Source organism: Castor canadensis, chromosome 2 (genome assembly GCF_047511655.1).
Source record: "Castor canadensis chromosome 2, mCasCan1.hap1v2, whole genome shotgun sequence".
In the NCBI taxonomy this organism is placed as follows: Eukaryota; Metazoa; Chordata; class Mammalia; order Rodentia; family Castoridae; genus Castor; species Castor canadensis.
This window is the reverse complement of record NC_133387.1, coordinates 81,531,792-81,559,250: the sequence shown is the minus strand read 5'-3', so window position 1 is coordinate 81,559,250 and position 27,459 is coordinate 81,531,792. Positions and strand designations below refer to the sequence as shown.

The 27,459-nt window shown below is 38.2% G+C and overlaps 1 protein-coding gene across 1 annotated transcript in view; it reads right to left on the bottom strand.

Moving 5' to 3' along the window:
* The window catches only part of Dnah11 (dynein axonemal heavy chain 11), a 302,556-nt gene that overhangs the window by 161,017 nt on the left and 114,080 nt on the right, over window positions 1-27,459 (bottom strand). Inside the window, 12 exon segments of the mRNA XM_074065140.1 lie at window positions 104-252; window positions 1,354-1,489; window positions 3,587-3,738; window positions 6,194-6,271; window positions 7,086-7,280; window positions 9,815-9,907; window positions 13,739-13,877; window positions 17,073-17,189; window positions 19,884-20,029; window positions 20,474-20,630; window positions 23,801-23,961; window positions 25,699-25,830. Of these exon segments, the coding sequence (XP_073921241.1) occupies window positions 104-252; window positions 1,354-1,489; window positions 3,587-3,738; window positions 6,194-6,271; window positions 7,086-7,280; window positions 9,815-9,907; window positions 13,739-13,877; window positions 17,073-17,189; window positions 19,884-20,029; window positions 20,474-20,630; window positions 23,801-23,961; window positions 25,699-25,830 (1,655 nt within the window).

Sequence of the window (27,459 nt, the reverse complement as noted above, 5' to 3'; positions counted from 1 at the left end):
GTATGGTGATGGTTGTACACCAAAAAATGATTTAAATGGTAAGTTTTCTATTATGTACATTTTTTACTACAATAAACAGAAATTTAAGACAAGGACTACTCACGGATTCCAGCCCAAATCTTGTGGGTTCACAAAGAGAATACCAGCTCTTGAGACAGTGGCTGGGGTTGCTGTCCTTAAGTGGTGTATCTCAAAAAGAAGCCTCATTGAGGGCGTGAGGACCACCCGCTCATTGCTGGCCAGGGTCAGCACCTGTAACGAGCAGCATGCGGTCACCAGAGACCATTGCCATTGGGAGGAGGACACCAACTCACCATCAGGACAATGGAACTTCCCCTGAGAGAGGAGCCAGAGGCTGTGAGCTCATGAGCCCCAGAAAGAAGTGGATCTGAGTCACACTCTAAGTTCATCTCTGAGGTGGCCTGATAGATCTTTAGAATAAAATTGCCTAAGTGGACCGCGAAGGTCAACCTTTCAATAATTGTAGTGATTATTATTAAGCCAAACAGAAGTGTGTGACATAACAAGCGTGAAAGCCACAAAAAGAAATTCCCTTCAGATTCTGAAGCACCAGCTATCAACCATCCTGTAGGAACTGTACGAGTATGCAGACCTTTATCTTATTATGTTTTTGTTTTTTGGTCCTAGGGTTTGAACTCAGGGCCTTGCACTTGCTGGGCAGGCAGTCACTCCACCACTTAAGCCTCTCCCTAGCTTCAGATCTCTGTCTTATGATGAACAGCATCCTAGTCCAGAAAGCAATAATTACTGCTGAGTTGAAGCAGTTCCTAATCTACTCTGGAGTAATGGTGGTGACTGATTTCTCCCGCCTGAGCCCAACATAAGACCTTATGTCACTTATTTGGTATCTCATAGACCTGTATCTTCACCTTTGGTTTTGGTGGGGGAGGTTGGCTTAAGGAGAGCAAAATACTCCAGAAAGCATTTCAGCACAATCTGTAGCCACAGAATGACTTAACTTCCATACCTAAACGTCACCAGTTTTCACGTGGCACAAACTCATTCTTTTATTGTCTAATTATTCTTTATTTAATCAAAGACCATATAAGATATAATTTATACATAGCTCTTAGAAAATGATGAGGTTTACTAAATTCTTAGATAGGTATCTAATGCTCATTAAATTTACAGACGTAGGAAGAATGTATTCCCTTAAGTTATGCTCATAATTTCTTTAGCTGAACTTATGACAATTATCAGGAAAATGACATTTATTAAAATAGCGATTACATAAAGAATGCAAGGTTAATGAGTAAAAACTAGAATGTGACCAAGCAAGTGGAACTCAGAGCACACTCAAGAAATTAAGGGTTGGCACTGCATCTTATTCACCTTGTTATCATCCATGACTGTATTTAGTGACTCAATCCACATGGGGTCAATATCTCCATCCAGAACTATCCATTTCGGTCCATCATGCACAAGATTTGCTTGTTCTCGAAGAATGGATGAGAAGAGACCTATAAAACAAAAGGTAACAGTGGTAATATGGACTGGGATTAAGGGCTGTGTATTTCTAAAAATAAATTTGTATTATTTCTCCTGTAAGGTCTTTTATTAACTAATTAAAACAATTTTGTTGCCTTTACTTGTGGGCAATAGGCGACATCTTTTGTGCTACACCTGGACTCCAGATCCAGTTGGACTGATAACTAATGGGCAAGTGTCAAGATCCCAAGGAAGTATCCTTACCTTCCACGACTGACCTTTCCCATGTGTCAAACACAGATGACACGATCTTCCTTAAAAGAAGAGTTGTGGGATGTATAGAGGGTAACATGTAAATGAAAGCTTACACCAGAGTGAAGATGTTCTCCTCTTTCATGCACATATGTTAAGTAGCTATGCTAGACTACGTATTAGTGTATTTCACCTGTTTCCATTTATTCCCAAACAATATTTAAGGACCATAATCCTAATTTTTCAGAAGTGTTATACGTCTCTTTGGAAATTTGGTCATTGGCATTCTGTTAGGTTATCATGACTTAAGAAACCAATATAAAAATATCTTAAGTCTATGGTCCTCTTTTCTGTTACTGCTCGTCAGGGTATTAATGTGTGTTATATAGCAAATTTAATACTTGCTGACTTTTCAAACTCGAACACATAACATCATGGTGAGCATACCTGCCTCAGTGCATACATGGGGATTATCTCCTCTGGAGTATTTTGTGTCAAAATAAGTGACAGCAGCAAGTAGAACCTGCTACCGAGACCAATAAGGAAGCCAGCAACCTTTTCTAATGGTCCCTGGTCTGAACAGCTTCTGTAGACTTTCAGCATAAACAGATAATGGCTTTCTCCCTGCATAGTCCTTTATGATGACAGAAGTGAGACTAAGATGATACGAAATGTCATTATAGGTAAAGGAAAGAGTGTGTACAAGGATGGAGAATGGTCTACTTTGGGTCAGGGCATCAGGACTTTTCCCTGATGTAGCATCTGACTAGACACTTAAATAACCTAAAGAAGGCAGACACTTGGAGGAAGGTGCTGTGGATGGCAGGAGCATCACATGCCAAGGCTCTGGGATGGGAGGATACTTGGAACAAAGGGAGACCAGGAGTGGATCATAGTCATGAAGTGCAGAGGGCAGGAAATGAAGTCACAAGTGACCCAATCTCTGAAGCCCTGAAGGCTGTGGGGAAAAGTTTGGTTCTGAGGGTGATGGGTTCCCACTGGAAACCCAAAGCCAATAAGTAATGTTTTGAAATAAGCCCTCTGATTTCTGTGTAGAAAATGAACTTCAGGGAGACCAGGAAGATGGCAGTTTGGACTTGTGTGATATCTACGGAGAAGGTGAGAAGTACTGGGATTTGTTATTTATCTTAAAGGTAAAGCTTATTGTATCTATTGTGAGGTTGGAAGCAGAGTGTCACAGGGAGAGAGGGCCTCTGGGATGACACCCAGGTTAGTGTATTTATAGAAATGTGAAGTTATAAGGGATTTTAACAAAAATACCTGCTTATCTACAAATGCTAACCCAAAATGCTTGGGACTAGAAGTGCTTCTGATTTCAGATTTTTTTTTTTGTAGTATTTGCATAGATTTTATTGGTTGGGTATACCAAATTCAAAAATCAGAAATCTGAAATGCTCTGAAATCCCTAACTTGTGCTCAAAAGGTTCCTAATTTTACAGTATTTCAAATTTTTGGAATATGGATGTCTGGCCTGTGTCTGGTCTGCTTCAGGGCAGAAAACATGCTCCACTGACATCTGTCCTTGATACCTAGAACAATACTTGCCCAAACCTCAGTCAGGGTCTTGTAGCAGGTCCCTCAAAACAGTGTCCTGAGGCATCACACTGACTTCTCTCCTGGCTTACAAGAACCCCTGACATCACTGACACGGATAAGACGCATGGCTCTGAGCACAAACCCGATGAATGCAAGTCAAGTACTTATTCAAAACTAGCTTTAATTTATATGTTATAAATGCTGTTTTGATCTGCTGTATTTCCAGTAACGCCAACACATAAGCAGTAAATCTGTGACTATGACTAAAATTGGCTTATCCTGGAAAATGGCTTTCTGAGGAAAAAACTAGAGCATTTTAGCACTTCCAAAGGGAAAATACTACTTGCCGTCTTTCCATTCTCGACTGGCATGATGTATGAAACCAAAGAGTTCATCTGTTGTCACAGTTTTTGGGTTTAAGTCATTCCAAACGGGTTTCTGTTTCATGTTAACATATGTTTGGTTCAGTGTTCTCAAAATCTGAGAAGAAAGAGCCAAGAAAATTAATACTAATGTAAACCAAATGGAAAGCAGATTTCCATCTTAATATACGTTGCTAGTTGTCCCATGTGTGCTAAGATTGAGATTAGGGAAAAAAGGGACACAAGAGTATTCCCATAAGCATCTTGAAGACTTTAATTCCACAGACTCTTAGGGAAACAGAATCAGTTTGTCTGATTCTTTGAGCCATTTAAGAGAAAGTCACTTTATGATTTCAGATTTTTAAGCACGTGATCAAAGTGAAGGACTACATGTAAATAAGCGTTAATGTTCATGTTTATAAAATCACCCTGCCGAATTATTCAAATCAGTTGTTCTCCACATTCAGCTCATCTCAGAATTGCCTGCAGATTTTTGAGGCTAAGCCATAAGTTTCTAATTCAGCAGGGTGAGAATGAAATTTTGAATTTCCAGTAAGGACTCAGTGATGGCCATGAACCTGATCTGGACTCTTCAAGATCCTGTGGACACAGCACACTGGTTTTTAACAGGAGATGATCTTCACTTGGGGAAGAGAGATACGCTACCCTGCTTCTGGTGGGTAGAGGCCAGCGAAGCTAAACATCTGACAGTGTCCTGGACAGCAAATATCTAATCCAGAATGTCTCCAGTGCTGAGCTGGACAATGAAGGATAGGAGCTCCCAGAATCCATGTTCAGTATGTGCCTGTTTAAATAATGGACACCTTACCTCACCCCCAGGTATCTGCCCAGCTATCCTTTTGCATTCTCTGAAAAGTCGTGGTTTTGTTTTTCTTATTTTGGCAGTACTGGGACTTGAAGTCAGGGCCTTATACTTGCTAGCTAGGCACTCTACCATTTGAGCCATGCTTCCACGCCTTTTGGGTTTACTTATTTATTTTTCCAGACAGAGGCTTGTGTTTTTGCCCAGGGCTGGCCTCAAACTATAATCCTCTTACTTACACCTCCCACACAGATGAGATTACAAGTGTGGGCCACCCTTCCAGGCCCATGGCTTTTGTTTTAAACACACAGCATCCTGACCAATGCCAAGGGTTTTGAAGGCTTGATGAACAATTGCCAAATACTTTAGAAAGAAAAGTTCCTAAATAACATGTTCCTGGATATACATCTATTCAGCATAAATACATGCTGAATAGAACAGAATAGGTGAAGACTACATGAAAGAAATTAAATGCCTTAGGAATATTAAGCTTATATTTTTAGAAACCATTCATCTACTAGAAATTATAGAATTTTATCCTTTCATGAACCATGGCCTACATCTGAAACTTACTCTAACAAAATAATTATAGGACTATCAGTTATCTACTTTAATATTTCAGTTACTACATTTTTCACTAGAAGCGTCTCTATTCAGAGCCTCCCTTAGCAATTGTTCCACTTTGGGGTTGGGTCTGAGGACTGGCAAGTTGTATATATACCCATGCTCTAAAACTCATATGTCCATTTGGATTATTTTTAGCCACTGGCTACCAAATATGTTTATACACAAGCATCCAGAATTAAAATGCCTGCAGTTCTGCATACACCATCTGCCAACCAAGAAAATAATGTTGCCAGGACTGTCACAAAGGTCAAACAAAATCAAGCAGTGAACTAAAAATGGGGCCTAATAACACCCATGGCATACCATCATTGTACAGAGAAAATCACATGGCATGCACCTAGCACAACACAGAATAGGGACCACAGCAATGTATTTTTGGCACCTCCTTTTCAAGTTTTGCTTTGGTCCAATGGAGGGCTTTATTTCTGAGGGCGTGCTGAAAGAAAATATTTGTGTTTGTTTTTCTTAATGATATGGAAAGGAGACTCTAGGATGATTTGGAGAAGATAAGAAAGTAATTGTGATACATGTGGGCAGAGCCAATCAAATGCTGTAAACCAGATAGCTTCTTCTGGTCTGTCAATATGTTCACTTTTGATAAGAGTCCAGGTATAGCTACATTCCTGAGAGGTACATAGCAGCACGGTACACAGACAAATGCATAAACAGGATCCCCCTGTCCTGTGGGGAGACCCGATCTCCAGTTCAGCTTCGTTTTCCTAGGTGAATGCACTGCTGTGTTTCTCTCTGTTCACCCAATATGTAGGGAACTAGTGTTGACTGACCCAACAGCAGCAGTGGAGTCTCAGATTCTAACCAAAATTATGGTGGACTTCACCAAAGGGAACTCTGAGTAGCAATGAGAACAGGCAAAAACAAGTATGGAAATAGAATGATGAAACCCATTAAAACTATTTTTTAAGAGGTAGAAGGATAATAGTAACAGAGGGGAGTGAATTCGATTAATGCAAATTACATGCATGTATGGATATATCACAATGAAACCCCTTGGCACAATTAATATACAATGATAAAAAAAATGTATATATATATAAAAAAAAAAGAAAATAGATCCCCAAAACGTTTCTTCCAGGAGTGAAAGGTCTGAGGCAATTGACTTTACCTTACTCTTCCCCGTGCCTGCATTTCCAACCACAAAGACAGAGTGTCGCACGGCCAGTAGTTCCTCAAGTTGGACAACCTGCAAATCAACCAACTTGTCATTGGTCCTTCCATGAGTTAGTGACAAAAAGACAACCTACTCATTTTCACCCAATTCTTCTTTCCTTACAACCCAAGTCAGACCCTAATAATGACAATATGTCTAACGAAAGTTAAAATACACCAAAAGTCCAAAGTTCAGTTTCCCCACATAGGATGCAGAAGTGAGAAGAAAACAAATCCATTACTATACATAGTACTTGGTACGTGGCAGGGATAGTTACTTACAGAATCAATGACACTTCACAAAGTTGTGAACAAGAAGAGTATGTAGCCAATCATCCACTGAGTAATGACTGATATCTCATAAAAATATCTAAAATGGAGACTATACAGGTTCTGCTCTGCATGTATTTACCAACCAAGGATTGAGTCTACCTATGCAGGAGCCTTTGATAAGTCAGATAATATCCTCCTAAGTCATTCTCTTGCACATTGCTATTCTTCCCCCATTAAAAGTGGGCACTAATGATCTTACTTCCAATTTTCTATAAAATGGCATGAAGAGAAAATAAAATTTCAGTGTATGTCACCAAGAAGTTTCTTAAATTAATGAAAAGTATGCTTATGTTTAGAGTCATGACTTCATCATTTCTGTTTTTACCTTCTTACTTCTTACTCAGATGTTTACTTGGATTTATTCTGGGTATGACTATCATATTAAATGCTTGAAAGTATTTATTAAGATCATATTAAGACCAGTGCAATATAAGTTAATGTCTTAAATACCACTCAAGCAGTTATTTGTACTATAAACCCCAACGCCTGCCATGAGAAGTGAATTCTACTCTTACTTTCAGGATGAAGCTCTCCTCAGGCTGCAGGCGGAGCTCCAGGGTGGACTGCCTGACCATCTGTTCAAAGTGTGGCTTCCTGTGCCGGGGCACATCCAGGGCTGGAAATAAGTCACTGACCAGGCCCAGAAACACCGGGACATCATCGGTCACTATTTTAGGCATATTGAAATCTCTTAATGCTCGCATGAGTACCTAGGAAGGAAAACAGAAAACACTTATCACAAGGCCATTCCAGTACTTCAAAAAGCTAAAAAAAGGATTCTGAATGTTTTTGTCACAAATAAATGATAAATGTTTGAGGGGATGGACATGTGTAACCTGATTTAGACATTGGACAATGTGTATATGTATTAATGTATCATGTGCTAATCTCACTAATATGTGTAATTTTATATTACATACCAATAAAAATTATTTTTAAAAAGACAATGAATATTGTTGATGTACTTTGTATATATATATGAAAATAGAACAATGAAACCTGTTGAAATTGTCCTAGGAAGAGGGGCAGAGAGGATGAGGAAGAATGGTGGAGGAGGTGAATCTGATTAAGATTTATTATAAGCACATATATAAACGTCACAATGAAAACCCTCTGAACAACTACATTCTAGTTAAAAATATTAAAAAAAAAAAAAAGAGAGAGAGAGAGAGAGAAAGCCAATACAAGGCCTAATAAACCCCAGGAGCTCAACATGCTACTTTTAATCCCCTATCTAATGCAGGAGATGCTGGTGCTGCCCTCCATTGGGATGACATTCTGTCCATAGGGAGGTGAAGTGTTTTCAAATGAACACAACAGCACAGGAGACAGCAACTGACCATGGACAAGTCCAGACTAAGACCAGCAAAGAGGCTTCTTCCCTGCTGACTCTCTGCTCTGAACTTCAGAAAGTCTAAGTTCCTTCTGTTCTAACCCTCAAACTCAGGCTGTACATTAACCGTGCCGGTTAAATTGCCCTGTGCAAAGGACTCTGAGATCTCAAACCACAATTGCACTTTTAGTTTGCAATTGGCTACACTGGCTAAAAACCAAAGAGAGATTTAAACTTAAAAAGCAGTAACTCAAATACTAAGATAACTCTTAGTGAAAGAGCTAGGCATTCCATCAAGAATAACCATACAACAGAATGACAAAGGAATGAAAGAAAATGTTCACTGCTTATAAGTTGTGATTGAGAGAGAAATATTAGCAAATTTAAAAACCACAAAGTAAATATTCCTTTTACATAAAAAGAAACCAACAGAATGAGTCTGGTTTTCTTTGTGCTTCTCACACCATACTGTATGCATGCAGGTGGTATACATTCATTGCTCTCACTATTGACTAAATGGGGGGAATGTACCATGTGTTGTCACCATTTCCCCCTAGAAAGGAGAGCAGAGTGTTTGCCTAGCAACTCTGAACCACCAACTGAGCATTTCACAGGGTCAGCAACCATCTTTCCTACTTCAGTCTTCACACCCATCAAACAGCCTGTCAAGTGAATGTACTTTCTCCCACTAGATTGTACATTTGCTGACTTTTCAGAATATCCAAACTCAATTAATTAGATTTACTAAATGTTCCTCAAAGAATATCAGGGATTACTGAAAAATTTGATTAGAACTGTCAAAATAGTTTTTTGTGACTAATACTCAAAAGCAGTTATAAAAATCACATTTTCTTTCCCAAATTCTTATCATTATATTCAAGGACACTTTTGAGCTGTTATAAGCAATGACAATCCTTTAAATATGCTGCTTTAAGAATAGATGTTATTAGAGATATATGCAGATCTTATATCCAAAAGTGGAGCTTGTAGAGGAGACCAAGGGAAGAGGAAAAGAAGGAAGGAAAGACAGTAAATAATAATGATGTACATCACATCTGTGTAGGAGCAAGCCACAAGGAAACATGCTAAAACTGTTAAACAACACAGGATAAGGGGGAAAGAGTGAGGAAGTGCAGTGGAGGGGGGTTACACTGACTCAAGCACAATGCATGGACAGGGATAGTATCAAGGCAAAAATCCCACTGAACAATGAACAGACACTAAACAATGAAGGACAAGAATGAAAAACAGGTCATGCTAAGGGGAGGGAACTCACTAGAGGGAGAGGGTAAAAGAAGGAAGCAAAGAAGGGGAATATGGGTGATGCATTTTCTATACAAGAATGAATATAGAATGTTGAAACCTGTTGAAGTCACTATAAGAAGAGGACTAAGGTAGAAAGGAAAAATATAGAGGATGAATCAATTTGTGGTACAATACATAAATACATAGAAATGTTATTATGAAACTCTGTCTAGATATGTTAAACAAACAAAAATATCTTTTGTTCTAAAAAATGGAGGGCAGGAATGTAAATGAGGTCCTTCTGGGGTTGGATACCAGTGGGAGGGGGGAGGACATAAGGAAAGGGTGTAGGAGGGTGAATGTGATGGAAATACTATGTACTCATGTATGAAAATGGAAAAATGGGACCTGTTTAAAGTATTCTAAGAATGGGGGCAAGAGGATAAAGGAGAATGATGGGGGTGTATTCACTAAGATATATTGTAAGCACTTTTTTAAATGTCACAATGTACCCCAATACAAAAACATGGTAATAAAAAATTTTTAAAAAAAGATGTTATGTTTTTTATAAGTCATGCTGTGTGTGCTCACCATCCAAGTATATATTTCTACTTGTGTGAAGTTGTTTAGCTACTCACACAGCAAAGTATTTTAGCATTGCAGTACCTCATCTTCAGGTCTATTTTTATCTCCTCGTTTCAGGGAGCCAGCTACAACCAAGACCGATTTAATTGCACGAAGTCCCCAGTCATAATGATCCTAAAATCAAAGCAGACATATATTTTCTTAGGAATTATATGGCATTTCATCCCAAAAGTAAAAGCTAAAAATTAAAAGTTTAAATAAATACATTTTCATGATCAAAATAGTATCAACCTCTTCTGATATTGTGAGAATCACATTCCTGGGATGGGAGTCCTGCTTCTTTTGCCCATTTTCCTGCCTCTGTCAGCAAATCTTGTCTCTCTGCAGCACTTAATTGCCACTTTTGCCTTGGGCTCCCTTCACCTCCCCCGTTCTTCTCTCCCAATAAGCCTGCTCACTCAGGAACCCATCTTCCACGTGTTTCTTCTCCATTGGCACACTGTTCCAGTTGTGCACCGAGGACCCTGGGATTCCACACTTTCCCAGGCTCTGATGTCTAGTCATCCTAATTACCCTACCTCTTAATCACTTAGACTCCCCTGCCCCAGTGCTGGCACTAAATGTAATAAACACTGTATTACTGGTCAGAAGTGATAGCTCACAGCTGTAATCCTACCTACTTAGGAGGAAGACAGAGATTGGGAGGATCACAGTTTGAGGCCAGTGGTGGGCAGAAGTTTGTAAGAGTCCATATCAAACAATAAAAGCTGGGCATGGTGGTGTACACCTGTTATCCCAGCTGTGTGGGAAGCTAAATAGGAGGACCACAGTCCAGGCCAGCTTGGGTATAAAGCAAAACTGTATTTGAAAAATAAGCAAAAAGGACTGGAGATGTAGCTCAAGTGTTAGAATACTTGCTTTGCCAGAGCAAGGTCCTGAGTTCAAAGAAAAAGGTCCAGTACAAAAAAAAATCCACAACATATCACTAAAATTCTATTATAAACCAGTACCTCTTTGAGAGTTCCACATCATCCCAAATGAAGATTCCTCCCAGAGGCTTGGAGCTCTTGGAAGACAGATATATATCTTACTCATTTTGGTCTGCTATGTCCCAACACAGTGCTGGCAGATGCTCAGTACAGACACAGTGAATGAACTTGATTCAACGATGATTGACTCCATGGAACTGGCCTTCTTTCCCTTGTGCGCCATCTCCCATCCACATGCTAAAAACCCTTCTCCCAGATGTTCCCCAGCCATGCCTGTGGGCATGACCTTTCCTCTCTAATCCTCAGCATCATCTATAAAAAGGCAGATGAAAGTATCCATCTATTCTATATGTGGTTGGAGGAGTAAAATGAGTTTATGTGAGAACAAATGCTTCATGAACAGTGAACCAATATATACATGCATGAATATGCCATTCCATCCATTACTGGATAATAAAATCCATTTGGCAGGTTGGACATCATCTCTGTTGGTAATAAAATAAAACAGAATGGATTTAAAAAAAAAACTACACACACATCCATATACCAGAGTATGATACAAATAAGGGTAAGGAGAGTCTGGTGAACATTTTTAGTTCAGTTGTGTGTATGTCTGTGCACAGACATGTATACTGGTCCTCAAAAGACAAAGTAATTTGTAGTGTGTGTCATTATAAAAATAGTTTGAAAGTTGCTGTTGTAAAAGTAGACTGGATAGGGAAAGAAGGGAAGAACCAGATTTTGGGGGGCACAGAGACTAGGGAGGGGGTAAATCCTTGCAGTAACAATACTGAAGGAGAGGACACAGAAGAAATTCTGGACACAGACCTAAGAGTTCTTGGTATTATATATTTAAATATTGAGAGCCACTTCACTGTCTTTATACATCACTTCTTGCTCACATACGTTCTCTGATTCTTCTCACAAATCCACCAGCACAGAAAGTTATCAATGAACCATGTTCTTATTTCATCTCTCCTGTCCTGGACATATTTCTTTTCCTTTATATCATTACACTTCTCTGAACTCAAGAACTCTTTCCTGGGTTGGGATGTGGCTCAAATGATAGAATGTCTAATGAGTGTGCAGGGGGCCCTAGGTTCAAACCCCAGGACCATCCAAAAAAAATTTTCCTCTGCTCTATCTTTACTCCCAACACCTTCCTTTGTATCTGGCTTCAGGTAACCTAGACATGATTAGAAAGAACCGAATTCACAATGTCTCCCCATCACTTGTCAGATGTGGATTGTGGATAGGTTATTTCACTTAATTTCCTCATCTTTAAAATAGGCCTGATACTACCAAACTTGTGAAAAATTTAAAACACATAGTGTCTATTCAATACGTATTAGATTCTCTCTTCCTTGAGAACTCTGATAATTTGTTCATCTTCTACTTTCTTCCAATTTTTATTTTATGGAACTGAGTCTCCTGAGGTCTTTGCAGTCAGAAATCTGGGTGTTTGTCTCACTTGTTTTGTATGTTACTTCCCCTTTGCCAGCGATATGCACATTCTGATATGTAGATGACCACTAAATGCTTACCTTGTACTACAGGTAATGGATATGGTTGAAATTCCATTTTCCCTGATTCAACTACATTTTTTCTTCCAAAATTTTCCCATTATAAAATTTAAATGGGTTCTTTTTTTTAAAGGAAGATTACAAGAATAGAAAAGAAAATGAAAATACCAATAATTTTACAATACAGAGACAAGTGTTAAAAATTAGGAACTTTCCCCCCAGTCATTTCATAAGTATAGAAATGCACAATCTAATGTATAAAACAAATGCTAATGGTTGTAGCACTCAGCTTTCACACATAACAATGTTGTAAAATATTTTTCTGTATTATGAAATGTCACAATTTCCTCCTAAAGTATAAGTCACAGTTATTAAGATGACAACATAACTTTGTCTCTCAGATTCCATATCTCACCCTAACAGTGGGCAAATTCAAATGCATATGTAGGGCACAGGCCTGTAATACCAGTTGTTTATGAGTTGGATAGGAGGACTATGGTTCAAGGTCAGTCTGGGCAAAAGTTAGCAAGATCCTATCTCAAAAACAAGCTTGGGGTGGTGCCCCACTCCTATGGTCCCAGCTATTTGGAAGATGAAGGTAGAATGATCACATTCTGAGGTCAGCCTGGACAAAGTTAGCCTTAAGACCCTATTGAAAAAGCAAACCAGAAGCAAAAAGATGGGGGCATGGCTCAAGTGGTAGAGCACTGCCCAGCAAGAGTGAGGCACTGGGTTCAACCCCCAGTACCCCTACCCTCCCTCCCTGCAAAAAGGCATACATTGGCAGCACAGGTAACTGCATGGTTGTCACTGATAAGGTATTAAATCCTCATTGTGTAACAGCTGCAGACCATGTCATCAGGAATTAGCAAAAGGTGATAAAAAGACCAAAAGTCACCATTATTAAAAATACTGGGGCTGATACAAACTTAACTGTGACACATCAGCAACTTCAGTGAATCTATAAGAAACTTGACCGAAGACGAGAGAATATGGAAGTTTGGCCCATTTCAGAGATGAGGGAATTGCAGAAAGTAAAAGTTTAAAAAAAAAAAAGAAAGCCAAGCCCACTTCCAAATAAGGGACTACCAACAAACTTTAACATTTCTACATTTCTCAAATTGTTCTTCAGAAAATCAACCTGACCTCACTCTATAAGCACTCCTTCCTTCTCCCCAAGACAGGGAGGAAACAGAAAATTCCCTTTATAAGTAAATATGGCATGATGCTTAAAGAAAATCACATAGCTCATTGATTAAAAAAAAAAAACAAAACTTGTACTAAGTACAGTGAGAACATTGAGATGTCTCACATTTAATTCCAGAAAAAGAATTAACACTCATAAAATAAGGTTTTTCCAAAATTTCTGGAAAATATAAAACCATGTCTAGGTGTAATTTGAATGTTAAATTACCCATCAGCCATATTTTACAAACTGTTTTAATGGGATATAAAAAAAAAAAAACAAGAAAAAAAGGCAAAAGAGCCCTCACCTGCTTGGACAAGAGCTCCTTGCAGAGCGTATACAATGAAACGAACTTGCAGGCTAATGAGCGTGCATCCATGAAACCTTCAGCCACTAACATGATTTCACAGATCAGCTCCGTGTCGGGGGCCACCATGGCACAGGGTCTATGACAAAAATAAGAAATTGAGTTTTAAAATGTGATAAAATTGTAAGTACAAATTACTTAAATCAAGTGATTAGTCTGTGCCAACATTCTCATCACTCCTAAGCAGGTCATAATTACCTCTGTCAGTCACAGCTAGCAAGACCTTTTCATTAGTGACCAAAAACCTAGAAAAGGGAAGGAAGAAATGGTAGAAGCCTGGATGGAGGAGATTCAAGAAACTCTATGGGTATATTCTGGTGTGTGTTTGTGTATTTGCTTTTGGTGACAGGGGACTGAACCCATAGCTTCAAGCATGCTAAAGCAGGTGCTCTACCACTGAGTTTCACAGCAGCCTCCAAGCTTCTAGTGTGGAAGCTGTCACTGCAGAAAGAGGCTAGTCTTTACCTGTGGTTAGTGGTGTACTGGTAAAGGCTGAACAACCAACTGCCCAGAAAACAGCATTTGCTGATGTCCCTAGACTAAATCCTTCCCTCATGGCTGGCTTCAAGCCAGCCATCACTAAACACAGAAGTGGGAAGAAGTGTGAAGTAGGTCACCACCATACAGACAAATGTATCATTAAAGTAAACAATTAGGAAGTCATGAGTTTTAAGTATCCCCCACTGCTGTTATAGCACAATTGATTTATAAAACATTCATTTCATTTGGTTTTCATTAGTGGCTGTGCTTAACACTCAGCTTACAAAATTCATGAACGCTTGGCTATCTGCTCTCAAAAGTTTTACAGTCATCCCTAGCACAACCCAGACTGGAGACTCTTTTAAAATGAAAATTCAGAAAAATATAGTTTTAAATTCCAAATTCCCCTGCTTGTAGAGGGTGCCTTCCAAAAAGTCCTCCCCAAGGACAGTTGCAAGTAACACCACTATTTGAAAAAATTCAAGTCAAGAACAGAGAAGCAACAAGAGTCAATAAACGAGTCCATTACTTTTGACTTTGAAAACTGTGTATTCCAAAAAGTACATCTCTAAATATATTGTCTACTTCCTGCACATTTAATTTTCACCCTAAAAATTCCCCCAAAATTTCTTGGGCTTAGGTTATTGAACCTGTCTAAGCAGATCCCCATTTTCTTCCTCACATTTACTATTCATTATGTGTCAGAAGAGTAAAGATGAAGAGAAAATAGGTGTGGGGGGCAAGAGGGAAGGCTAGCATATTTACTTGTTTTATGTTTATGTTATATAGAAAATACATTTTATGGTGCTAGGAATAGAAGCTGGGGCATGCACACACTAAGCAGTTCTTCTACCACTGAGCTACGTCCCCAGCCCACAGTGACCGAGCCATGTAGAGTGCTAAAAGCTTTCCATGCACTCTGTCACTTTTGTCCAGCAATGCTAAGAGGCTACTTTTCTTATCTGCCTTTTACAGATGTGCAGACTGATGTCCCCAGAAGTTCAGGCACATGTCCTAGGCTACTTGGTTGGTAAAGTGGAGAAATCAGGAGATTCTTAGGGCCCCAGCATACTGACCCCACTCATGAATATTACTTTCTCTATCCAAATTTTCCTGACCATGGTAAGCTAACATAAATGATGCTGCACTTGATTTATTAAATAAATTTCATGAAAACATCACAAGACAACTTTAAGACCCTAATGAAAAAGGTTCATGAGATAAATTAGATTACAAATATAAATCAATGGAAAGGTATACAATTTTCAAACAAAACTATTCTGCAATCATTATGTTCATTCCCAGGGTAGTTATCTCTATCAAGAAATTGTTTTCAAGAAAATTAGACATTATAAAATTACTATGCTAGCTGAGTGCTAGTGGCTCACACCTGTAATCCTAGCTACTTGGGAGACTGAGCTCAGGAGGACTGCTGTTTGAGGCCAGCCTGGGAGGGAGAAGGGAATTTGTGAGACTCCATCTCAATGGAAAAAAGCTGAGTGTGATAATACATGCCTGTCATCCCAGCAATAGCCGAAAGAATAAAATAGGAGATGGCTGGCCTGGGGAAAAAGTAAGACCTTCTCCCAAAAAAACAAAACAAAACAAAACAGAGCTAAATGGACTGCAGGTGTGGCTCAAGTGGTAGAGCTACAAAACCTTGAGTTCAAACCCCAGTACCACCAAAAAAAAAAAAAAAAAAAAAAAAAAAAAATTACTATGCCAGAGAAAGCTGATATTGTGAGGGGGAAAAAAACTCATTCAGCACAGGATGTTAGAATATTTGGTGAACTATTAGGGAAAAGAAATACTCATTTCATGTGCCCTACCAAAGTTTTTGTTATATGAATGATACTTAAAAATTAGAACAAAATGCAAAAGAAATATGGTTAAATATCTAAATGGATAGGCAAGCAAATTTTAGGTTTAAGAGAACTGAAAGGAATCACAGTGAAAACTCTAGAGGTTCATACATCACATGCAAAATGGCTATTATTATGTTGAAGACACACTGAGTAGTTGAAGACATAGATTGTTAATCCTAAAGAACTCCTGAAAAATAAAACTGGTAAGCCTTTAGTAAGATTCCCATGAAGAAGAATCTAGGTCCAGACAGTTTCCCTAGTTAATTCTACCAAATACGAAGGCATAAATAGTAGTGATTCTCCACAAAGTTTTAAGAAAATAGAGAACACTCCCCAACTAATTTCATGATGTCCGCATTACAATCATAATCTTTGCTTACAAAATCAAACAAAAATATCCTTAACACAGTAGTAGCATGAGATAGTAAATGATGTACCTTCCCTCTTGGCCTCATTCCTATATTTAATTAATTAAACCAGCCCTTCTTAAGCCCTGAAAAAAATACTAAGTGAACATAACTAAATAAAAATCATGCCTACTGTAATATCTTAACTTCATAAAATACAAATTGTATAATCATCATTATTTCTAGGTGGTGGTACTATATTTTTATTTATTTTTTTCTGTATTTCCAAATATTTCATCATTTGTACAAAATTATGTCTTAATAAAACATCGTAACACAGAGCTAATATTCAGATTTTACCACATAACTTAAATGCCACTTTTGAATACTGGCTTCATAATCCACAAGGGTTAATTGATCATGAAGGAAGTTCTCTCTACAAAGGAATCCCAAAGAAATAATAAGAAATAATAATTTTCCATAGAATTTCTCCAGCAAAAACAAAACCACTTAATAGTGCAAACAAACGACATTAGGTGGCATGAGTTCACCAGATGCTAAAGCACAGAGCACAGCACTTGCCTGAAAAGAGCTTTGAGATTTTCTGGTAATTCAGTGCGACCAGCATATCCTGGGTTCATAGTAATAAATATTCCAACTGATGGCTTCAGTGTGATATCTTCTCCAAGAAATACAAATCTACCATAAACAGAACGCTGATGGAATTAAATGTGTTCACTGAATATGAATGCACATTGACAAATGCAAGCCACTGCAAAATGCAAATTATTATTAAGATGCTGTTTATTCTGTGTAATTTTCTTTAGGATTCATAAGCATACATATTTTGAATATGTCTTGAAGCGTGTTTATTAAAAATACCATCCCTTCCCCCAGAATTACAAATATGGGACATATTCTTGTTTAATTTTGCAGAGCTATAGTATCCTAGAAGGTGAGGACTTGACTACTTTAACATTTGATGAGAGGTGATGGCATTTTTGCCTTTTATATGAGTTGCAATTCCTTGAATGAATTACTATGAGAATGTCCACGCTAAGATGAGAAAGGGACTCCCTGTTTTGTCTTTGCATGACTTTGTCTATTTGCTTCCCTTTCTCCCTTCATTCCTCCCTCTCTTTTATTCCTTCAGTTAACATCTGTGTCACACTTCTAAAAGGTAGAACAGCATGGTTGGTCATTAGGACAATTAGGTCTGGTGCCAGACTGAGTGTTCAGAGTCCAGCTGTGTCACTTTAGGCATGTTAATTATCCTCTGCATGTTCCAATCCCCTCATCTAATAAAGGAAAGGATAATAATATTACCCAATTTATTGGATTATATGAGGATTTAAAAGAGATTATGAATATGGTGGCTAAGAGCACAATGCCTAGGACACAGTAACCGCTCAGCAGATGTTAGCTTGAAAGCAAGGAGAAGCAATGATTTTCAGCAAAATTTGCCTGGGTTCAATTAAGGTGCTGATGGCCAGGGTGAGGGTATGTAGGGGCTGTAGGAGCCAAACTGAGACAAGTAGAAGAAAACTTTCAGGTGGGATAAGCAAAACAAAATGTAAGGCTTTCTCAGCAAGAGAAAGCGGAGGGCTGAAGTAGTTCAGGAGCTGGGCCTGTATGTCCAAACAGGGAGGGCAAAAACATGGAAGTTTAGGACTCTGAGTGTCTTAGATATTAAGAGAAGGTGGGTTTTGTACAGTCAAGGTAAAAATGGAGAAATGTTTATTTCCCAGAATGTCATGAGAAAAGGTAGACAGGTCTGACAGGGCTGCTCCCAGACTGAGGTGGCTACTGTCATAGAGTAACTGTCCTCTCTCCCATCATACACAGGCAGGCCAGCTACCACTCAAAGGTATGGACTTCCAGTGATTGAAGCCAGCAAGATGCTGGAAAGCTTTGTGGCTGAGGCATGATCCATCTCTTAAGTACTTGAGTTTAAAAGGAATTTAATCAACTCACAAAATCACAAACGAACCTCAGTGTCTGCACATGGGCTAGCCTAAGGACAAAGAGAGATGGCTCAGACATGCAGAGGGGACTAATGAGAAGTATAGCAGGAGATTTTCAAATTCACTGCATAGATCAGTTATATAAATCTCTGTAACAAAGGACGGCCTCAAATGACATCTGGGTTTCATCAAATAAATAGATTTTGACTAAAAGCCAAATAAAATATGGCTGGAGATCAAATAAAAAATAACAGGACTTTTTTAATATGGCATTTGAGTAGGAGTGGGTAAGCCAACAGACATCAGGATGCAGAAGACTGGTGAGTCAGAACCAAGCAGTAAAGAGACTGAGTGATTTTCTAGTAGGTAGAAACATCCAGATATTGCCCCTGACAAACTGGAAGCTTCTAGAACAGGTGCACAGTTCCAAGGAGATGGATAATCCTTCACCAATGGGGAGGCAGATTGAAAATGTTCCCATGTACAAGACAGTTACCTGAGCAAAATACCTTAAAAATGAGAAGAATGAATAGGCCAGATAAATGAAGTTGCATATGTATACAAAAAAATATTACAAAGAGAACTAGAATTGTGCTGTGTATTATACTTATTTATCAAAATGAGCCATGAAAACCTAAAATTGAGTTGTTTCACCTTTTGGAGTATGCACATGGTGAGAAGTAGATTTGCCCCAGTTCCTGGGAGAGCAGGAAGATATCACCTAACAAAGCACGTGTTGGTGAAAATATCAGGACTTTGATTTTGGTGCCCTATGGCAGCTGGTTCCAGAAATCTAGTGACAGGTGACAGGAAGTCTGTGCATGTGGGAGCCAGCAGTATGGAGATGATTTGATTCACCCAGGGCCCTGGATGAAATCACCAAGGGAGACAGAGAAAAGGAGCCCAAAGACTAAGCTCATGACACCCAACATTAATAGCTCAGGAAACAAAAGCAATAAAACAAGTAGCTAGCCCTTGTGCTGTTTACATTTAATTACTGGTAATCTATAAGGTAAGCACTGCTCTTTACCCATTTTGTAGGTTAGAAGCAACTATCAATAGAGCAGCTATGAGGAGAGGGAGAAGTGGGAGAAATGGTGCCCTGCAACCCACAAGAAGAAACCTGTGTTCTGTTGTAGAGAGCCACCAACTGCCAAAGGGCAAGAAAAATGAAGCCTGAGAACTGATCACTGGATTTACCATCCTAAAAGCTGTTCAAGTGATTCAAGTAATGTAATATACCTTTATTGCAGTCAATATGGAAAAACCACTAAAGAAAATGGGAGAAAATTCAAAATAATTCTTCCAAATTAATTACTCTCTTATTTTATCCATTTCATGAGACCTAGAGAGGTAGCAATAGACTATGAAGATGAGGTTACCTACATTATTCCATGTTAGTCTATTTTTTAAGCCATGTGACACTCACCTCTTTTTCCTGTTTCTGATGGCATCATGAATCATTTTCACTTGTACTGCCACCACGGACAGAACTTCCACGACAATGCGATTGAACTCATCGAAGCAGCCCCACGCTCCTGTCTGCACCAAGCCCTTATAGATATTTCCTATGGACTAGGTGACAGAGTGAAGCATTCAGAGTTTAACAGATGGGGGTTTTAAGCATTTGTAGGTTGAACATACCTAATCTGAAAATCCAAAATCTGAAATGCTCCAGAATTCAAAGATTTTTCTAGCACCCACATGACACCAGAAGTGGAAAATTCCACACCATGACATTTGGTTTCAGCCACAAAATTACTGTGTAAAATTACCTTTTATCTATGTGTATAAGGTGTATATAGACTTACAAATTCTGTGCTTAGACTTGGGTCCCATTCCCAAGGTATCTCATTACATATATGAAAATATTTCAAAATCCAAAAAAAAAATCTGAAATCTGAAATACTTCTTGACCCAAGCATTCTAGATAAAGGAACTCAATCTATATTTTGGCTCATTCCAAGTAGGAATGATGTTGTCAGAATACATCATTTTATGCACCATTTAATAACTCACTTTGTAATCCATTTGTTCTGAACAGTTGAATACATAAACCATCATGCCAAGAGCACGTCCAAGATCTTTGGTGGTCTCTGTTTTCCCTGTACCAGCTGGGCCAGCTGGAGCCCCACTCATGGTTAGATGAAGTGATTGAGTTAAAGTAATATAACACCTTTACACAACAGAAAACATAAAAATTACAGTTTAGTATGTGAGTTCTATAAAACATTAGGGGAAATTGATTTTTTAAATTAAAAAATAGCTTAAGAAGCCTAGATCTAGAATGCAGTAGTAGCGTCTTGGATGATAAATGAATTAAACACTGACTGCATTAAATTAGTACTTACATCTCATTAAGAGATGTAAACTTAGGTAAAAATGTACCTATTTCAATACATAAGATAACACAACATGTAAATATATGGCATAATTTATTATATTAAAATGTATTTGAGGAATTCATTTTGAAAGTGTTGCTACACTCATGTAGGTCATTAGAATCTTTTATTTTCCTTTTTTTTTTTTTTTTTTGGTGGTGGTGCTGGGGTTTGAACTTAGGATATAATACATATTTTTTCAGGAAAAATTCAAGTGGTTCCAAGACTGAGAAAAATCATGTGAGGACAGAATTTAATACTTGCAAAAGAAGGAAAGACTAACAAATGGCAAGGACCTGAAGTGGCTGGTGTTGTTGGGGTTCTTCAGGGTTATACCTTATTTTTTGTCTTAGCATAGACAGTGATCTAATGGGAACACATACACATGGAGGTCAGGAGACCAGGGACTAGGATCTACTTTGCTGATCTTCAGATGTTAATCTTAAACCTTTTAACATCAACACACCTTAGTCTCTGCCACAAAACAAGGCTTATTGTATGGATGTAGGAAGAAAGCTCATGGTAAATGCCTTGAAGAATTCAAAGCACTATGCAAACAATAAATTGCTCATGAAAATGGGAAATGTTTCCATATTTTATATCAATTGCATGTTTATGTGCATCTTACAATGAAATGGAGTGGAAAGACTACTAGACTAGGAATCAGAGCACTTTTTGTAGAAGAGACAATCTATCCCCTTATAGTCTGTTCCAGGGTTCCAGGTCTGGACTAAGCATACAGTCACCTATATCTACATTTTCTACCTGCCTTCCAAGCAGGAATGGACAAGTGACCAAGCCCCAACCAATGTGGTATGTGTAGAAATGGTGTTCCTAGGATACATCCTTACGGATTGTTGACCTGCGGTCCTGTTTCCATTAGTTGAAACAAATGTGGAACTCATGTTTAGCATGTCAGCGACATGCCAGCCTGCACTGTTGGCCCGCCTCACCTCTGGACTGTTACACAAGTGAGACATCCACATCTTCAAGCCATGGTATTTTTGCCTCTCTATAACAGCAGTGTAGCCTGCATCCTCCTAACTAACACATCTGTGTCCCAGCAGAAGCCTACCCAGTATAAGTCGGTTGACCTAAGTCTTGTAATATATGAAGGGGACACTTATATACCCCACCTACCTCACAAAGGAATGGTCAACATCAAGTGTCAAATGAGACACACTGAAAGTATTTTAAAGGCATCACTATGTTAATATAAACAGTAAATAATCCAAAGGAAGAAACAAATGAAATATACATAATGTAAACATCTTTTCCATCACTATCCACACCATCGGAATGAACACTCATCTTCTCTTTAATTTCCAAATAAAGCACACAGAGATTTTTATTCAGAAATCTAATAAGCTTACAGTCTTCACTATTGATAGACTTTACAATGCTTCTGGCCTTGCTCTCTTACACCCCTGGCTTCGCTTCTCCTCTTCTCTGTTCACAGCGTGTGTATAAGAGATTCTCAACACATGCAACAAGAAGCTACAAATTTCAACCCCTCACACTGAAAGCAGTACATGAATTAACTAATGAAGACAGTGAACAATTTATATCAGAAACAAATTAAAGAGAACTGAATTAGACAGTCATAGAAGCTATACAATATACAAATGATGAAGCCATGGGCAGATTAGTACGTATATGATCAGTCACAAAGCTAGTGAGGCAGTCCCATAAACCTCTTGGGACTACTACAGTCACCCAGCTTTACGGGTGTATATTTGAATTTGTCTACACTTTGGTGATACAGGATAATCAGAGGCATTGCCATGATCTTGAGGTATGATTTCTCTTTCATAAATGCAAATGATGAAATATGTTTCTCCCACCAAATAAGTCAGCAGAAGTTACTCTACAACTTTGTACCTGACTTTACCTATAACTTTCTGCCCCAAATATGTGTGTAGGTGAGTCTGCATTCTCATGTAGGTCCTAGTTCAAATGTTCTCTCACAATCCATACATCCAACTTGAGACAATAATGCCTACAAAGGTTCAGATTTTGAATTTTCATATTAGGGATGCCCAACCAGTCAAGTCTACACAAACATTCCAAAATTCAAAAAACTTCTAAGATCTAAAACACTTCTGGACCCAAGGATTTCAGATAAGGACACTCAACCTGAAGTAGTCTTTTCCTTGAAGACCCTTTCTAATAGTGTCTGTTCGTGGGTTTGTTTTTTTTTTTTTTTTTGGTGGTACTGAGGGTTTGAACTCAAAGTCTCACGTTTGCTAGGCAGGCGCTCTACAACTTGAGCTACTCCAATAGCCCATCCTTTGTTTTTTTTTTTTCATAGCACATATTATCATGTAAAATAACCTTATTTTTTTTTATAGTTCTCTTCATCCTCATCTACTCAGATGCTATACTCAACCAGAAAGTAATCCCTATGAAAGCAAAGCCCCTATATGCTCACTAATGGAACCGGAATTAGCACAGCACTTCATACACCTTTATTCAATCACGTAACAAAGCTCACGTTCTCCTCCTTCTCTTCCTTTCACTGTGTTGCAGTTCTTCCTAAATGAATTTGAACACAGGGAATTCCTAGTTATTTTTATACTTCCAGTTAAGGATGGAGGGGGAAGATGGTGACAGATCCTGATAACAGGATGTTAGATGTAGGTAACTGGGCAAAATTCACTCAGGGATCAGAAGCTGTCTTGAGTCATATTTATTCCCTTATGGTTCCACTATAAGTATATTGCACAGCTTCTGTAATTCTCTTTCTCTAATTCAGTTTTCTTTAACTTGTCTCTAACAAACATCCAACATTCACTGTCTTACAAAATTAGTTCATATGCATACTATTTGCACTTCATGTACAAGTTTGTTTATCATTTTCTCTCATTCCTTTCTTTTCATTCTCACACATCTCCACCCCTGCTAGGGCATTTTTTTTGGGGGGGGGGCTGGATTTTCTCCTTGGACTTAAACTTATAATTGTTACCTGTCAGTTAGAGGTGTGATCACCAGCCGGGGACTGTTTCCTAAGTATTCATAGAAGTACTGGAACTGGGCATCACAAATATTAACAAAACAGTGTTTCTGGGTATCCTCCCACTGGTGACGAAGTTGAGACAGCCAAGCGAAAGCTTGGGGACTGACAACCTAAAATCATTGTGTAATCGTTATACATTAGACCCAGGTAGTTTTGAGGCAACAAGACTAATTTAATCAGCTCTATTGGCTTACATTTTACTTCTAAAATTTCACAGATAGGAAATTTTTTGCATGCTATTACAAATTGTAATTACATGTGGGTTGACTACCTAGAAATGTGTGTTTAGCAAAGGTGTCTTTTAATAAAACAATATCGATTTGTTCAAGCAATGCTTTTTCCCCCTTTATGAATCACCCCAAGGAATTAGATAACTTACATATCTTTATACTCATTTCACTGAAATCCAATGGATAAAATACTTTATGTGCTAAAATGGCACACCACCCATAATTTCTACATGTTGGGGATAATAAACTACATTTTCAACCACATTCATTCTAAAACCAGTCTGCTTTTAGTATATTTTCTGCTTCATCTTTCATTGGACCAAATAAAAATATTTTTTCATTGCTGTTCTTTTCCACCTTACTCAATCCTATCTATCTTTCAGTTTGGAAAAAAAAATCCTATCTCTTTAAAGGTACATAAGACACTTCAGTTTCTGGGAAGTCACTTCAAGTTACCAAAATTCTTGACTACTAATTTTCTGCTGATTGTATAGTATTCAGCACTGCATGTTCATGTATTTTGTATTTCTGAGATTTAGACAAAGTATCTCCTTTAGTATGAAATAAAGTTTAATCATAATTGATCTCACTGCAAGCCAATCACCAGACTGATAAAATGGTATAAAATATATAAGAAGGTATAAGGTCACAGACAAAGAACAGTTGTTAATAGTTCATTATCAATATAAAAACACATGGTAAGTGGTATTTCGCAAGGTTCATTCTTAGATTAAATTTAAAGAAGTGTTCGCTAGTGGTCCTGGAGCTAGACTAAGCAATGGTTACTTATGCTTACGGCTAAAGTGAAGAAGCACTTTCTTATAGTTTATGAAGTGAATTCAAGTTCACTTTGATTTTAATAGATGGAGAACTAAGCAGAAAAAAACCACAGTGTTTCAGAATACATGTGTGCATTCAAATTTTGAAAGGAATTGTTTTTATACACACTCCCCTCCAAATATACTTCTGATATTTGTAAGAACAAGTGTATTTTGGGGGAGGAGGGTGATAAAAAGAATTCTCCTTTCACATTAAACACTGCCAGTGTCTAAGAGACACGTGGACTTTGGAAGAGATGGGAGAAAAAGTTATTAATACACTGAAAGGATTAGAAAATAACTTCTTATAAGAAAGTACATTATTTAGCCATGAAAGGAAAAAGACAGGGGATGACCTAGAATTATGACCAACATTGATTTCTTCCAGGAGAAATGGATCAATGCCACGCAGAGTTGGCTGAGACCTATACTATCTTATTGCCACTGGCTGTGTAAGTCACAGAGATGAGACTTACAGACAAATGGCCCAAGATAGTTACATACAGAAAAGCCAAAAGTCAGGGAGATGAACACAATGACTGCTCATAGTTCTTCCTCCTTGAGTAATTTTTGAATGATATGAGGATCCTAACTTGGCAAAACCTTTTGGGAAATCACTTGGAATAGCTCTCATCAGGATAATATGTTAGTTACCCCAAACCCAATGCACCCAAAATAACTACAATACCTCAGGACTAAACTATGCAAACTTAAAAAAAATTACTTTCTTGGAACTATTCTGACAATCAATATCACTTTCAGGAAACAACAAAAGATAACATTTCTACAGAAAACTTGCCTTCTGAGAAATAAGTTTTGCCACCACATCTCTGGCATGGACATGTATGGTACAAATTGTCATGATCTTCTGCCTGTCTCCAGGTGGAAGTTCTCCCAACAAAAGTGTAATCAGAGTGTTCAACTGAGAAATCTAAGAGGAATATTTTTTAAAGGATAGAGTTATAAATACAAAATCTAACAGGCCAATAGTCTTCACCTTTGTAAAGTGCTTTAGTTTATACAACAATTTCAAATTTGTTATCCCAGTTGGTCCTGGGAAGAGACAAGGATTATTTCCCCTCATTTAGATGAAGGACCCTGAGAGATGGTAAATGAGTCAGTAAATAATGACAAAGTCAGGTGCAGAAGCAGGGTTTCCTGGCTGCATGGAACTGACCACCCCACGCAAATGGTGATCCAGTCAATAATTTAACCACAACAGGAATGACTAAAAGGTTTAACAAATAAAATCAGGTTAACTTTTTTAAAAGCTATAGTAAGAGCTAAATAACAAGTTATATTCTTCTTTAGAAAGATTCACCTCACAATTCCCATGCATTTTCTTGTTTTTAGGATACAAGAGAGTAATGGTTACTGAGAACATATTTACAGCTGAAGACTTTATCCTACTCCATTCTTCTTATTTACATTCCTAATCTTGGTTAGGCCCATTGATCTCTTGGATAAATGTTTTCCAAACTGCTGGTCTCTTCTTTTAGAATGGAAAGGAAGGAAATGGAATAATACGAATGACAACTCATTGAGCTGAAAGGAATAGATACATTACAGATGGTGAGAGTACTTATTCTTTTGTGAAACTAATTTCCATTTTGAGTGTATACATACATACGTGAATAATCTGAAATAAAATATTTGGTATGGTAAATTGTGGTCAGAAAAGTTTGAAAGATAATCTCTTAGGTGGTTATTTTGCTAGCATGATTATTTACACAAAAAGACTCCTGCCTCACTCCAGGCTTATTTGAAAAAGGAAAATAAAAACTGTCTTAATTCTAGGTGGCATGTTATGGACCATATAATGCTATCCTTTTTCTCACTTTAGCTCTGCAAAGGTCAAGTACACACTGTTAGCACCTGAAAGAGTTGGTAAGTGAGTAGGACAGGTCATCAGAAGCTCTCAGGCCCACAAAGCCTACTGTTAAAGCCAGGTTCCCTATTGTGCTATCGACAAGCCCAGCCGGAGGAAGCCCTAACCCTGCAGACTTCCTGAGACTGCTCTGCCTGCACTCTGGAGAAGGTCATGTGACAGAATGGGAAGGGAGAAGAATGAGATGTGGTTTTCTAAGTGCCTACTAAGCACAGTGCCTGCATCATGTAGTGTACCTTACAATTAGACCCTACCCCTCAGATGAAGAGATCGTATCACAGAGCTATTAACCACACTGCCAATCCAGAGACAAGGGACTTACACTGGCATCTCCCTCTTTTGCAGCCTTCATAGGCCTAGCTACCACCTCCAAGGCAAAGGAACTGTGGCTACACATGAGGCATTGCAGAGAGAATTAGTTCTAAGTCAACTACAAAGGAAAGCTTGCTCAGAGAAATGAAATATATGCAAGTTAGCCATCAGAATATACAGCAGCTTTTAAAATATTTACTTAGCCTACTTCATCTTCACTTTCCTCCACTTTATTGAGGTCTAATTGACAAATAAAAATTGTATATATTTAAGGTGCACAGTGTCATACTTTGACACACATATACATTGTGAAAAGACTACCACAATCAAGCTAGTTGACACATCAACTGACGTAGTTAT